We start from the raw sequence: 15,857 nt of genomic DNA on the forward strand, positions 1-15,857 counted from the left end.
TTATTTGTTCATGAGACCCAGAAAATATTACAAACAGGCTCCCAGGTAGATGCTATTTTCCTTGTCTTCCGGAAGGCATTCGATACAGTTCCTCACTGTCGCCTGATAAACAAAGTAAGAGCCTACGGAATATCAGACCAGCTGTGTGGCTGGATTGAAGAGTTTTTAGCAAACAGAACACAGCAGGTTGTTCTCAATGGAGAGACGTCTACAGACGTTAAAGTGACCTCTGGCGTGCCACAGGGGAGTGTTATGGGACCATTGCTTTTCACAATATATATAAATGACCTAGTAGATAGTGTCGGAAGTTCCATGTGGCTTTTCGCGGATGATGCTGTAGTATACAGAGAAGTTGCAGCATTAGGAAATTGTAGCGAAATGCAGGAAGATCTGCAGCGGATAGGCACTTGGTGCAGGGAATGCCAACTGACCCTTAACATAGACAAATGTAATGTATTGCGAATACATAGAAAGAAGGATCATTTATTGTATGATTATATGATAGCGGAACAAACACTGGTAGCTGTTACTGCTATAAAATATCTGGGAGTATGCGTGCGGAACGATTTGAAGTGGAATGATCATAAAAAATTAATTGTTGGTAAGGCGGGTACTAGGTTGAGATTCATTGGGAGAGTCCTTAGAAAATGTAGTCCATCAACAAAGGAGGTGGCTTACAAAACACTCGTTCGACCTATACTTGAGTATTGCTCATCAGTGTGGGATCCGTACCAGATCGGGTTGACGGAGGAGATAGAGAAGATCCAGAGAAGAGGGCCGCGTTTCGTCACAGGGTTATTTGGTAAGCGTGATAGTGTTACGGAGATGCTTAGCAAACTCAAGTGGCAGACTCTGCAAGAGAGACGCTCTGCATCGCGGCGTAGCTTGCTGTCCAGGTTTCGAGAGGGTGCGTTTCTGGATGAGGTATCGAATATATTGCTTCCCCCTACTTATACCTCCTGAGGAGATCACGAATGTAAAATTAGAGAGATTCGAGCGCGCACGGAGGCTTTCCGGCAGTCGTTCTTCCCGCGAACCATAGGCGACTGGAACAGAAAAGGGAGGTAATGACAGTGGGACGTAAAGTGCCCTCCGCCACACACTTTTGGGTGGCTTGTGGAGTATAAATGTAGATAAATGTAGATGTAGATGTAGATCTCAAGTGTATTTTACTTGTGCCGCAGGTGGACGTGACCATCAACATGCACGGCCCGCCTCCGCCGCCACCGCCGCCGCCCCCGGCAACACGCCTCGTCCTCCCGCCCCCACTGGCGCTGCCCCGCATGCCGCTGCTGGCGCCGCCACCCCCGCCTCCGCCGCAGCGGCAGGTTCTTGACCAGCGCTACCAGCCCCAGGAGTCGGACGTCAGCTCCGCGGCGCCGCAGACAGCTCGGCCCTCCACTATAGCCACTGCCGTCGCCGCTCTCGCCGCTATGGTTGTGGCCGCGCGCCATGTCTAGGCGTGACCTACTCTGTGAGGAACGGCCCGAACCGTCCACAATTTGGGATACAAGTCGGATGCTCCTTAGGTGTAGGATTCTCCCAATTTCTAACATCACTGTTGTATATGCAAGTCCTGACTGACTCAGAACTGTTACTTACCTTAACCAAACGTGTTAATTTCCGATAATATGAAAAAAATACAGGAGATTAGTAAACGTAACTAGAATAGACAGCTACTTTTATGACTGCTGGATGATTTACAGCTTCTAGGTATTACTAAAAAATAATTTTTTTGGTACAATAGTTCTATGTCACTATATTAAAACTGTTAGTTTCCGTCAAATGACAAAACATCCTGAAGCATTAAAGACTTTAATTACAGTACATGTCTCCTATCATGATCATTTGTATCTAGATCAATGAACTGCATCTGCTTTATGAAATACAGGAAAGTACCCAATTTATTCAAACGGTTGTATGTTAACAGGACATATCACAGAATTAGTATGTGCTTTTTCCTGTAAACGTATTGCCTTATGTATAAATTGGGTACCTTCCTACATTTTTTGATCTAGATATAAATGATCATGATGTAGTTCCTGTTATTAACGTACTTTTTTGTACCCGAGTGTAGCCTGTTATTTGAGTTAGAATGGTAGATTTAATAAACCGATTTATAGCTATTGTGCCCAATCTAAATTTTCTGACTCTTTGACCCCATAAATTTAATTTTTCCAATATTTTTCGGAGTATAGATCCATCGAGAACACCAAAATGCAGTCGTAACATATTTCGGTAACTCAAAACTTGCTTTGTATTCAGCGAATCGACATATCCCAACAGACACGGACAAATCACGATAATAACTCAGATTGCGTAACAAAGTTTTTGTGCTATTTGTCACCCATGCATTTCCATTCATCAGCTTTTAAAAATATTTTGTTCGAATTTCTGCAAGAGGAAAATAGGCAAGTGTAGCTGCAACTGAACATTCTCAGTGCTGTGTCATTATTCTCCAACGATTATAAAGATTACTAATTGCCAGTAAAATTAGGAATAAATAAATCAAAAATGATAATGTACCTCAACGTGCTTATTTCTCTCCATGCCTTTTTCCTCTATGTCGTTTCCTGCTTCACTACCACTTGGAATGAACGTCGTGCTAAACACACACTGTGAAAAGATGAAATTGCGTTCCTAGCTGCGAGACTTGGAAGTAAGCACCCACTACCAACTCCTTACCCTGCCCGTGCCTAAAGTATTCTATTCGTTCCTGCTACAGGCGTGATTCGACGTTGTCTCCACGATCACAGGACGGAAAGGGGTAGCAGAAATCTGCTTAAATAAGATTGCAGACTCAGTTAGATATGTACATATTCATAAAGACCAGAAAAAAATTAAAAATCACACAGATTGATCAAGGTAAACAAGCTTTCAAATAGGTGAAAGAAGGGCCAGGATACCAGAAAGTTATTACTGGAATGCTAGACAGCACTCAGTTAAAAGTTGCGCCCCAGTGATGGATCAGAGGTGAGGAGCGTTAATTCAACCTTTGATCATACAAGACGAGCGAGTGCAGCACTCTTTCTTTTCACTGGTTTCTTAAGACAACCATTCGTTGAGTTTGGCCACTGTTCACTACGATAACGGTGCCACAGTGAGAACAACAAACTTAGGTGCTCATCAGGTTATACTTATTATGATTGGGTCGCCTAACAATGGAAAAGTTGTAGGACAATGCAAAGGCTCGTGGAATCTAGGTCAAGGCTCCGATTAACAAATATTCATTTGCTCTGAAGACTGTCAAAAATCACAGTAGAAATTAACAGTGAACGAAGTTCTCCAAAACTCAAATACAATTACAAAATGACGCCTGACTCCGATGGAGGTACCAAAAAGTGTGGACGACTGATAAGATAAAGCACAACGAGATCTGCTCTTCAGGGCATCCCCCGAAATCAAAGTTCACGATACAACGAGATGCCACAAATTCTAACCAATCGTCTTGAGGTTGAAGCTCTTCTGTCTGTGTTGGGTTACAAATAATTTTTTTTTTTTTTTTGGAAGAGGTCCGCCTTGAGCAAAACACATTTTTCTTTCTTCTATAACCCATACACGTTCCTCTGAAGTTTCATCATCATCAGTGGGGTTTTTCTTATTTCTATTAAACAACAGGAAAATGATCTTTAGTACCTCTACACATAATCAGTTTGAGTTTTTTTAATAAAATATTTACAAATTTGAAAAACAAATTTTGTACTTATACCTTGTTACTACGTGTGGTGATTTTCCTGTGTTTTATGTTTTGCGTTAAAGTTACTTTCTTTTTTACGGTCTGTCATCTGCAGTCATGTAGAACTTGCTGTAGAACACTAATTTACCTCGAAATTTTACGACTGGGAATATTTTGGTTAGGCCCAACATTAATTAATTGTATGTGTAAAAGAGAGTGTGAGAGAGAGAGAGAAAGAGAAAGAAAGAAAGAGCGTGCGTGTTTGTGTTTATGTGTGGTTCATTGTTGTGTGATAGTTCCTTGAGGACAGAGAACAGGGTTCCATTGAAGAGAGTGAGAGTTCCGTTGCAGAGGGTGAGTTCCGTTGCAGAGAGCTCTGTATTCGTTTATTTTTTGTTTTCCTTTGACTATGCCTTTTTGTATTGGATAGCTTTCTACAATTATTAGTTTTTGTGGAGGCTATTGCTGCGCGTGAGAATTTTCATATCAGTGTTGATGTCTGTCTGGTTGAATTTCATGTCCATAACATGTTCAGCAAACGCAGAATAACAGCTGTTGTTTTTTTGTTGCTCTTCTGTGTTATGAGTACCTAGTATTAAACTTTCTACTTTCCTGTCCAATGTAAGCTGTTTTGCAGTCCTGGCATGTCAGTTGTCAAATACCAGATGTGTTATGATTGTATTGGTTGTATGTGTATATTGGTTCTTGAGCAGTTTTACACCGCACAAGAAAAAGTCTCTTATCTAATGATTATCTTGTTGTACCCTTTCCACTGTTTTAATTTTACTTCGTAATGTTTAATTCTGAGACCGTATGCCCTTCCTGTCCTACAATCATCAGTTAAGAGGGAAAGGAGTGGGTAGTCGTGTACGTCATCTGTCTGAATACTTCAAACTTTATTCCGTGTGTTATCGTATTTTAACTGTTTACTTACCGTATTTTCTGAGACCCTGTTTTGGGACCAGACCAGCTTTATTCCAAACTATCGTGGACTACGGTCTTAAAACACAGCCTGTTTGGATGGTATAACGCAGTATTGGTCGATTTACGCCACACATTCGATCCTGCTGTAGCTCAACTCCTTGTCTCGCATGCCAGCTCGCAGCGCATTGTCATACGAGCACGTTGCTGCAGGAACAATAACCACTCGTCTTGAGGTTAAAGCTCACCTTTCATACCTTTGTTTGCTTTCAAGTAAATACGTTTTGGAAAAAGATTCTGCATTGAGCAAACACAGCAGGACAGGACGCAGGTGAGTAAAATGAACTTCATTCCACTTCTAACCGCTGATGCATGACAATTCACCTAGGATTATGATCGCGGAGGTTTAGATGACATCTGACTTTGAGAATTTTGTTCGGACTTAATCCACCATCTGCTGCAATCAGAGCCTCTAAGCATCCTCTCACGAAATCACAAAGGGCTTTTGTTCGTGTGGAATTCCTCACCTAGTTTGTTTGCAAGTCCCTAAAACCCGACATCGCTTGGCGGATGACCTTCACAAACAAGTTGCCAACCAAAACGCTATCCGCACATGTCGATGGGCGAACGTAGTTATGCAGTCCTGAAACGCAGTGGTAAGTATCAGTAAGAAGTTTTACATATTTCTCTATTCTTTTGTCCAGTCGTTTCCCGGGGACAATGCATGTGGAGTTTTTCGAGATAGAGCATAACCTTGGGCTATAAACTCTCTCTACTATAGTGGTTGCTGTTCACATTGCGACACGTAGCACTTACTTTCACATCTTGTGTCGAATGCACGCCTCAAACTACAGTATCACTATTGACACTTGTACATTATGCAGCTCAGCAACACGTTGTGCTAGATTACAATAATAAAAGTGGTGCCTAACACGTACGCAGCCACAATTGTAGGGTAGTTTAAGATGTATTTGTCAGAAACGCTATTTTTTATCACTCGAAGTGGAAGTTCATCCACATGAGTGCTAAATGGAATCCGTTAAACTTCGGTTAGACGATAAGTCCCTCAAATCTAAGGTCGTAAATTCGACTAAATACCTAGCAATTACAATTACGAACAGTTTAAGTTGGAAAGAACACATAGGAAAGTTTATGGGGAAGGCAAACCAAAGATTGCCTTTTATAGGCGGATCACTTAGAAAATGTAAGAGATCCACTAAAGAGACTGCCTACACTACGCTTGTTCGTCCTCTTCTGGAGTACTGCTGCGCAGACTGGGGTCCTTACAAGATAGTATTAACGGAGTACATCGAGAAAGTTCATAGAAGAGCAGCAAGTTTTGTATTATCGCCGAATAGGCGAGAAAGTGTCACTGACATGATACAGGATTTGGAGTGGACTCCACTAAAGCAAAGGCGTTTTTCTTTGCGGCGGAATATTCTCACGAAATTTCAATCACCAACTTTCTCCTCCGAATGCGAAAATATTTTGTTGACTTCGACCTACATAGGGAGAAAAGATCATCATAATAAAATAAGGGAAATCAGAGCTCGCACGGAAAGATAAAGGTGTTCGTTTTTTCCGTGCGCTGTAGGAGATTGGAATAATAGAGAATGATTGTGAAGGTGGTTCGATGAACCCTCTGCCAGGGACTCAAGTGTGGTTTGCAGAGTATCCATGTAGATGTAAATGTAGATGTAGATGGCGTTCAAGAGCCCATTGAAATCTGAGATGGTTGTGATTTCTGGATAGTTGCTCTCGACACACGAGATTTGTACTAGCAGTCCAACCCCCAGCAGACGATGTGCACAGATGGTGCGATTTGACCATCCTTTGTCGCTGAGTAACCCCTGGCGAGATCAACCAATTGCGACCATATCTGGGATACTGTTTCGCGCCCAATCCAATACATTATTAATATGCACGGCTGTATTTGGAACTGTGACTCGATATGGTCCATAAGTCGAGTCGTACAAGCCTACTTTCATGCCTGTTAACTAATTTAGGTGGAGAAACGTTTTTAATCTCTGATTGTTTGGTCAAACGGTCTAAGCATTGTTAACTTTGCGAATTTTAAATACACTCCTGGAAATTGAAATAAGAACACCGTGAATTCATTGTCCCAGGAAGGGGAAACTTTATTGACACATTCCTGGGGTCAGATACATCACATGATCACACTGACAGAACCACAGACACATAGACACAGGCAACAGAGCATGCACAATGTCGGCACTAGTACAGTGTATATCCACCTTTCGCAGCAATGCAGGCTGCTATTCTCCCATGGAGACGATCGTAGAGATGCTGGATGTAGTCCTGTGGAACGGCTTGCCATGTCATTTCCACCTGGTGCCTCAGTTGGACCAGCGTTCGTGCTGGACGTGCAGACCGCGTGAGACGACGCTTCATCCAGTCCCAAACATGCTCAATGGGGGACAGATCCGGAGATCTTGCTGGCCAGGGTAGTTGACTTACACCTTCTAGAGCACGTTGGGTGGAACGGGATACATGCGGACGTGCATTGTCCTGTTGGAACAGCAAGTTCCCTTGCCGGTCTAGGAATGGTAGAACCATGGGTTCGATTACGGTTTGGATGTACCGTGCACTATTCAGTGTCCCCTCGACGATCACCAGTGGTGTACGGCCAGTGTAGGAGATCGCTCCCCACACCATGATGCCGGGTGTTGGCCCTGTGTGCCTCGGTCGTATGCAGTCCTGATTGTGGCGCTCACCTGCACGGCGCCAAACACGCATACGACAATCATTGGCACCAAGGCAGAAGCGACTCTCATCGCTGAAGACGACACGTCTCCATTCGTCCCTCCATTCACGCCTGTCGCGACACCACTGGAGGCGGGCTGCACGATGTTGGGGCGTGAGCGGAAGACGGCCTAACGGTGTGCGGGACCGTAGCCCAGCTTCATGGAGACGGTTGCGAATGGTCCTCGCCGATACCCCAGGAGCAACAGTGTCCCTAATTTGCTGGGAAGTGGCGGTGCGGTCCCCTACGGCACTGCGTAGGATCCTACGGTCTTGGCGTGCATCCGTGCGTGGCTGCGGTCCGGTCCCAGGTCGACGGGCACGTGCACCTTCCGCCGACCACTGGCGACAACATCGATGTACTGTGGAGACCTCACGCCCCACGTGTTGAGCAATTCGGCGGTACGTCCACCCGGCCTCCCGCATGCCCACTATATGCCCTCGCTCAAAGTCCGTCAACTGCACATACGGTTCACGTCCACGCTGTCGCGGCATGCTACCAGTGTTAAAGACTGCGATGGAGCTCCGTATGCCACGGCAAACTGGCTGACACTGACGGCGGCGGTGCACAAATGCTGCGCAGCTAGCGCCATTCGACGGCCAACACCGCGGTTCCTGGTGTGTCCGCTGTGCCGTGCGTGTGATCATTGCTTGTACAGCCCTCTCGCAGTGTCCGGAGCAAGTATGGTGGGTCTGACACACCGGTGTCAATGTGTTCTTTTTTCCATTTCCAGGAGTGTAAAAAGAAGTTGCAATGGCTTATATAATAATAATAATAAGGTTATTATCTACTGATAAGATGATGTAGATGACACTACAAGATTTATTTTGAACAAACTGATAATTTATTTAGTTAGTCGCATCAAAGGAAAACATAGAAATGTTATTGGTACAATAACTAAATTTAACAAGAAGTAAAGCTTGTGTGAATGTGTCATTATAATGGCAGCAGATTCCCCACGTATCACTGAATGATCACTAGTCACTGAAAAGAACAGTCTCACACATTTGAAATAGACACAAAATAATCGCCAGCTCATAATTGTATTGGCCACTACGGCGATCAACATATTAAAGTTTGCCAAAGTATGAGTAGATTCACGTTATCTGTTCAATATTAATTTCAACCTGGCAAATAAATAAATTTAAAGTTCCATAATGCACGTCCCTTGATGCTAACGAACTGTCAAAGTTTCAGATAACCCCCAGAATCAAACTCCCACCTACATCAGAATTTAGCCAAGTATGAGTAAATTTTACAGCATTCGTGCGGCAGCCTGCTGTCCGAAAACAAACACTTTACCAGTCTCAAACCACACTGTCAGCTCCCTGGCACGTTCACTGATGACTGTTCTGCACCGATACCCACTCCTGAATGTCCTTCCCATCCACAATGCCTGAGCGACTGTCTGGTTGCGGCCAGTGAGATCTCGCGTTCCCCCACCTAAGTGCACAACAACTTACTTACAAATAGAGAAGATGGACCCCAACTGAATAATAATAATAAAGCTACAAATTTTACATGTGACTTAAATAAAGGTCCTTTCTTTTCCCGTTCCATTAAGACCAAACACAATATATATAAAAATTTAGACATATATTATTAAAACGTGGGTATGTGCTCATGACATAACAAATAAATATATGTTAAAATATATGAAATAGTAAACTTAGCTCGCTCACGTGAAGCGTCTTTTCACAATCAGTCTGATGAAGTTATTAAATCTAACGGACCATTTATCATCTTTAAATTACAGGCCCTCTTAATACTGGACGAATTAACTTTTACTTACATAAATCAGTAAAGAACAATCTAGACAAATATGGTTATGTGAGGAGTGCTATGATAAATGCCATACTGCATTCATTTGTTGTGTGACTGGAGAATACGGTGATCTGTCACATTCACATAACTAAAAATACTTAAAATACGTAATAGTGGAATAAATAAAGTTAATACAATGTCTGACTTTCAGCGATGATAGCAGTAGTGCTGGGTAGTCATTCAAACCCTTATTTGTCACGATCGTGTGAATTGTTCACAAGTTAATAATTTTCGATGATATTCTCGTAAGAGTATTCATTTGCTGTGATCACATAACTCCTGTAGTTTTTGTGGTAACTGTAATATTAATGTCTTAATACACGCATCTCATTGCCATGAATAATTTGATATGTTGCATATTGCGCTAAGATGAAAGATAAAATTACTATTTAATTGTAAATTGAGAGACCGCTACGGTCGCAGGTTCGAATCCTGCCTCGGGCATGGATGTGTGTGATGTCCTTAGATTAGTTAGGTTTAATTAGTTCTAAGTTCTAGGCGAGAAGTTAAGTCGCATAGTGCTCAGAGCCATTTTTTTGTAAACTATTTCAAGGCAGCCATATTCCACCACGTTGCAAATGCCGCCGTTATACAGTTCACTCACACATCACACTAGACCAGGACAGCTGCTGCCCATCCGCTGTCCCCAATTCCTGCTTCCTGGGTAATCGCTGATTAGCTGCCGCTGGGTTCTCACTTATCGGCGACCACGTAGTTCGCCGTGTGCGTCTTTTTATCAACCTTCGCCTCGGCCGCTTCAGCCGAACCAACACTTAAAATCTGTAACTCAAAGCTTCCACCTGTCTGACATCTCATCAGCACATTCGTTCTGTTTCCGTGTACACCTGTTTCGCTGCTCCAGCGTTGGATGAACACTGAAGCAAGTTGTGCATTTCGTTACAGCAGTGCTTGGAAGTTGCTGGCCATCTAGTGCTATAATGATATTGTCGTCTCCAGTTCTTGCATGTCACAATGTGCGACTCTCTTTTCTCACTCATTACTCTCGTAATAACATATCTTGTTTATATTGACTCAGTATAGCAAATTAATTTTGCAGCGACTGATCAGTCTGTTTTGCTTGTTCTAATGCTGATATTATCAATTTGACGTCGGCAGAGCACAATTTTACTTCCTTTCATTTCCCCAATTCGTTAGACGGATATTTCTTTGCAAACTTCCTAGTGCACTTGAAATGGGGTCACCTACTTTTAAGAGAGTTTAACTGCGACTGTAAGCCTTATCTAAGCAACGGAAACGAAAAGTCAGTTACATGGGAAATGATATTGCTCTTGTTCACTGATCATATTTCTGCAACGATGCTGCTACCACGTGAATTGTTTTACGTCTTGTTGCTAAGAACGTGCTACATATTTTGGAAATAACGGAGCTCAAAATTCTAAGATGTTCTGAAAGGAGGGAAATATATGTCATAGTCGTCCATTTGACTCAGTGTGGCACCATAAATTTAATTTTTTAATCATCATTTCCTAACAACGCCGAACATTACGAATCTTTCCGACCCCTGATTCAGACCTATTAGATTTGTCCAGACGTTCGTAGCGATTTTGTTTCGCATGTTGGTATTCCGGTTCACGTGGGTTTGTTTAGCGATCACCATTTTTTTATTTGTAGCTAACTGTTGCTACTTGAATTTACATATTAACATTTGGAGTCAGTGACTAGAGCTGCAGGCGCTAGAAAACGAAGTGAAAAAATTTGAACATTTCCTACATATTCTTCTCTATGAGACCCACAGAGGAGTGACAGCAACGGCAGCTGTCAGAAACATTTGCGCCGTGTATGGGGATAATGCCATGGACACAGCACGGCAAGAAAAAGGTTTTCTCGTTTTAAGGAGGGTCGTTTTGACACTGGCGACTCTCCACTTTCACGAAAACCTTCGAAGTTTTATGTAGATATTTTAAACGGATTAATCCGGAATTATCTACCTCTGCATACTCGAGAACTAGCAAATGTGATGAACTGTGATCATTCTACTATCATGTGACACTCGCGTGCAATGGGGAAGGTTCAGAAATCGGATGTATGGGTACCGCATGCTCTAAACGAAAATCACAAAAATCATCGGGTGGCCATATGTGGATATCTGCTTGGTCATCAACTGGCTCGCGAAGAACACCGGGCATTCGTATCCCGTATCGTTAATGGTGACAAGAAATGGAGTCTTTATGCTAAAATAAGGAAAAGAAAGGAATTGGACTTTTATCCATTGTGGATGTGGAACACTGCGACTGTGGTGTGAAAAGGTTTTCAGAAATTACTGCAACCAGTCGCCTTTTATGTAGATGTATTTTATTTAACCATGACCGGTTTCGAGCTGCCTAGCAACTCATCATCAGATGGTATATACATTTAGTGCTTTTTTGTACCCATTGTGTGGGTGGTTGAGTATCTGTGGCTAGACAGAAACGAGAACAAATAATCGCTACATGTGGTACAGTAACACGAAATATTTACAGCATAATTTATGTTTAACGTATAAGAGCAAATAATCACTACATGTGGTACAGTTACACGAAATATTTACAGTTTAATTTACGTTTTGAGGTGTTACTTACAGATAAATCTTTCTGCAGGTATATATATATCTCTTATAGGACGTATTTTTGAAACCATTGTGTCTTGTTTTTCACAATTTCACAAGTTAAAACTTTCACTAGATGTATATTACTTTTATGAGGCACTGTTGGAAACATATATCTTGTTTTTCGTAAACATCGCTGAACACACTTAGCCACAGATACGAATACAGGATTTACACATTATAAACAAGCCAAAGATTGCAATATAACTACAGTATCAAAGATTTCAAGTTGACCAGAGGCATTATTAGTCATCACACACACTGACAAGAGATTTGTCTTTATTACATAGAAAATAAATGTAAATTAGCTTAAACTAGTAAAATGTTTATTTATAAATTAACTGTGCAATTTTAACAGGTATATAAAAAACTAGATTTTTTACATTATATTTCAGTTACATTTAAGATTATTGGTATTGAGAGTATTATCACAGCTAATTTCTTGCTCCTTCCATTGGCTGATCTTGGCATATGATGTCCGGGATGAGAGGTTGATGGTTAACTTGAAATAATAAGTGATGCTGGTACTTGAAAGGGTGTGGAAAAGGAGTTGGCGGTGGGGGGGGGGGGGATGGGGGGGGATGGGGGGGGTGGGGGGGGGTGTATAGGAAAAAGGAGAGGGGGGGGTTGAGAGGGTGATGTGGAGAGAGGAGAGAGCTGAAGGAGGGGGGCAGAAGTGGTACAAGCTTTTATGTGTGTGTGTGGGGGGGGGGGGGGGGGATTTCATTTCTGAATGACTGTTTAGTTTTTTAAGTTCAAAGAATCCTTAAAATTCTGAAAGAAGGAGTTATTCGCCAATTCTGTCTGCTCATTTAAAATGGTATGTGGGGAATTATGTTTGTGGGTAAAAATCTCTAATTGTTCGAGAAGATCCATCTTGAATCCCTTGTCTACAGTGTGTAGGATTTGAAGGTTAGTTTTAATGTCTGTTATGGAATGTTTATTATCTGCTAGATGGGTAGCAAAAGTGGATCTATTTAAGTTGTTTAGGCGAAGTGCATCAGTGTGCTCTTTGTATCGGATCTCAAAATTTCTACCTGTTTGCCCTATGTAGTAGCAGGAGCAGCTATCACATCTTAATTTATATATACCAGATTTTTGGTAGGGTGTGCTGGCTCTTTTGGTGTTGTGGACTATTTTGTTCTGTATTTTGTTGTCTGAATGACTGTTTAGTTTTTTAAGTTCAAAGAATCCTTAAAATTCTGAAAGAAGGAGTTATTCGCCAATTCTGTCTGCTCATTTAAAATGGTATGTGGGGAATTATGTTTGTGGGTAAAAATCTCTAATTGTTCGAGAAGATCCATCTTGAATACAGAACAAAATAGTCCACAACACCAAAAGAGCCAGCACACCCTACCAAAAATCTGGTATATATAAATTAAGATGTGATAGCTGCTCCTGCTACTACATAGGGCAAACAGGTAGAAATTTTGAGATCCGATACAAAGAGCACACTGATGCACTTCGCCTAAACAACTTAAATAGATCCACTTTTGCTACCCATCTAGCAGATAATAAACATTCCATAACAGACATTAAAACTAACCTTCAAATCCTACACACTGTAGACAAGGGATTCAAGATGGATCTTCTCGAACAATTAGAGATTTTTACCCACAAACATAATTCCCCACATACCATTTTAAATGAGCAGACAGAATTGGCGAATAACTCCTTCTTTCAGAATTTTAAGGATTCTTTGAACTTAAAAAACTAAACAGTCATTCAGAAATAAAATCCCCCCCACACACACACATAAAAGCTTGTACCACTTCTGCCCCCCCCCCCTTCAGCTCTCTCCTCTCTCCACATCACCCTCTCAACCCCCCCCCCCCCTCTCCTTTTTCCTATACACCCCCCCCACCCCCCCCCCCATCCCCCCCCATCCCCCCCCCACCGCCAACTCCTTTTCCACACCCTTTCAAGTACCAGCATCACTTATTATTTCAAGTTAACCATCAACCTCTCATCCCGGACATCATATGCCAAGATCAGCCAATGGAAGGAGCAAGAAATTAGCTGTCATAATACTCTCAATACCAATAATCTTAAATGTAACTGAAATATAATGTAAAAAATCTAGTTTTTTATATACCTGTTAAAATTGCACAGTTAATTTATAAATAAACATTTTACTAGTTTAAGCTAATTTACAATTATTTTCTATGTAATAAAGACAAATCTCTTGTCAGTGTGTGTGATGACTAATAATGCCTCTGGTCAACTTGAAATCTTTGATACTGTAGTTATATTGCAATCTTTGGCTTGTTTATAATGTGTAAATCCTGTATTCGTATCTGTGGCTAAGTGTGTTCAGCGATGTTTACGAAAAACAAGATATATGTTTCCAACAGTGCCTCATAAAAGTAATATACATCTAGTGAAAGTTTTAACTTGTGAAATTGTGAAAAACAAGACACAATGGTTTCAAAAATACGTCCTATAAGAGATATATATATACCTGCAGAAAGATTTATCTGTAAGTAACACCTCAAAACGTAAATTAAACTGTAAATATTTCGTGTAACTGTACCACATGTAGTGATTATTTGCTCTTATACGTTAAACATAAATTATGCTGTAAATATTTCGTGTTACTGTACCACATGTAGCGATTATTTGTTCTCGTTTCTGTCTAGCCACAGATACTCAACCACCCACACAATGGGTACAAAAAAGCACTAAATGTATATACCATCTGATGATGAGTTGCTAGGCAGCTCGAAACCGGTCATGGTTAAATAAAATACATCTACATAAAAGGCGACTGGTTGCAGTAATTTCTGGAAACCTTAGAAAGGAATTGATCAGTCCAAACAAAGCAACAACTCCAGAATGAGATTTTTCACTCTGCAGCGGAGTGTGCGCTGATATGAAACTTCCTGGCAGATTAACACTGTGTGTCGGACCGAGACTCGAGCTCGGGACCTCTGCCTTTCGCGGGCAAGTGCTCTACCAACTGAGCTACCCAAGCACGACTCACGCACCCCTCCTCACAGCTTTACTTCTGCCAGTACCTCGCCTCCCACCTTCCAAACTTTACAGGAACTCTCCTGCGAACCTTGCAGAACTATCACTCCTGAAAGAAAGGATATTGCGGCGACATGGCTTAGCCACAGCCTGGGGGATGTTTCCAGAATGCGATTTTTCACTCTGCAGCGGAGTGTGCGCTGATATGAAACTTCCTGGCAGATTAACACTGTGTGTCGGACCGAGACTCGAGCTCGGGACCTCTGCCTTTCGCTGGCAAGTGCTCTACCAACTGAGCCACCCAAGCACGACTCACGCCCCCTCCTCACAGCTTTACTTCTGCCAGTACCGCGCCTCCTACATTCCAAACTTTACAGAAGCTCTTCTGCGAACCTTGCAGAACTAGTACTCCCGAAAGAAACCATATTGCGGAGACATGGCTTAGCCACAGCCTGGGGGATGTTTCCAGAATGAGAGTTTCACTCTGCAGCGGAGTGTGCGCTGATATGAAACTTCCTGGCCGATTAAAACTGTGTGCCGGACCGAGACTCGAACTCGGGACCTTTGCCTTTCGCTGGCAAGTGCTCTACCAACTGAGCTACCCAAGCACGACTTACGCCTCGTCCTCACAGCTTTACTTCTGCCAGCATAACAGTGCACACTCCGCTGCAGAGTGAAAATCTCATTCTGGAAACATCCCCCAGGCTGTCGCTGTTGTGAGTTGGCAGGAGAGCCAACACCGTGATTATTAGAGGAAGCCGAAAGGCACGCGTTTTAGCTCACGCATGCTGGCGTGAGGTCTGGAACAGGACAAGGAAATTAGACTTTAGAAAAAACGGACGTAGCTGTTGGAATACCTAACTTTAATCCATAAATGGTGAACGTCGCTCTTGACTGTGCATTATTCACAATATCAATAGTAACTGAACAATTGCGCCTTGCTAGGTCGTAGCAAATTACGTAGCTGAAGGCTATGCTAACTATCGACTCGGCAAATGAGAGCATATTTTGTCAGTGAACCATCGCTAGCAAAGTCGGTTGTACAACTGAGGCGAGTGCTAGGAAGTCTCTCTAGACCTGCCGTGTGGCGGCGCTCG

The 15,857-nt window shown here is 42.3% G+C and overlaps 1 protein-coding gene across 1 annotated transcript in view; it reads left to right on the forward strand.

Annotated features, from left to right (window-relative positions):
• Positions 1-2,525, forward strand: part of LOC124548932 (wiskott-Aldrich syndrome protein family member 2-like) — a 37,937-nt gene extending 35,412 nt beyond the window's left edge. Inside the window, exon 5 of the mRNA XM_047125205.1 lies at positions 1,185-2,525. Within this exon, the coding sequence (XP_046981161.1) occupies positions 1,185-1,460 (276 nt within the window). The 3' untranslated portion in view covers positions 1,461-2,525. The remainder of the gene's footprint in view (positions 1-1,184) is intronic.
• Positions 2,526-15,857: the final 13,332 nt, after the last annotated feature.

This window comes from Schistocerca americana, chromosome 1 (genome assembly GCF_021461395.2).
Source record: "Schistocerca americana isolate TAMUIC-IGC-003095 chromosome 1, iqSchAmer2.1, whole genome shotgun sequence".
NCBI classification, from domain to species: domain Eukaryota; kingdom Metazoa; phylum Arthropoda; class Insecta; order Orthoptera; family Acrididae; genus Schistocerca; species Schistocerca americana.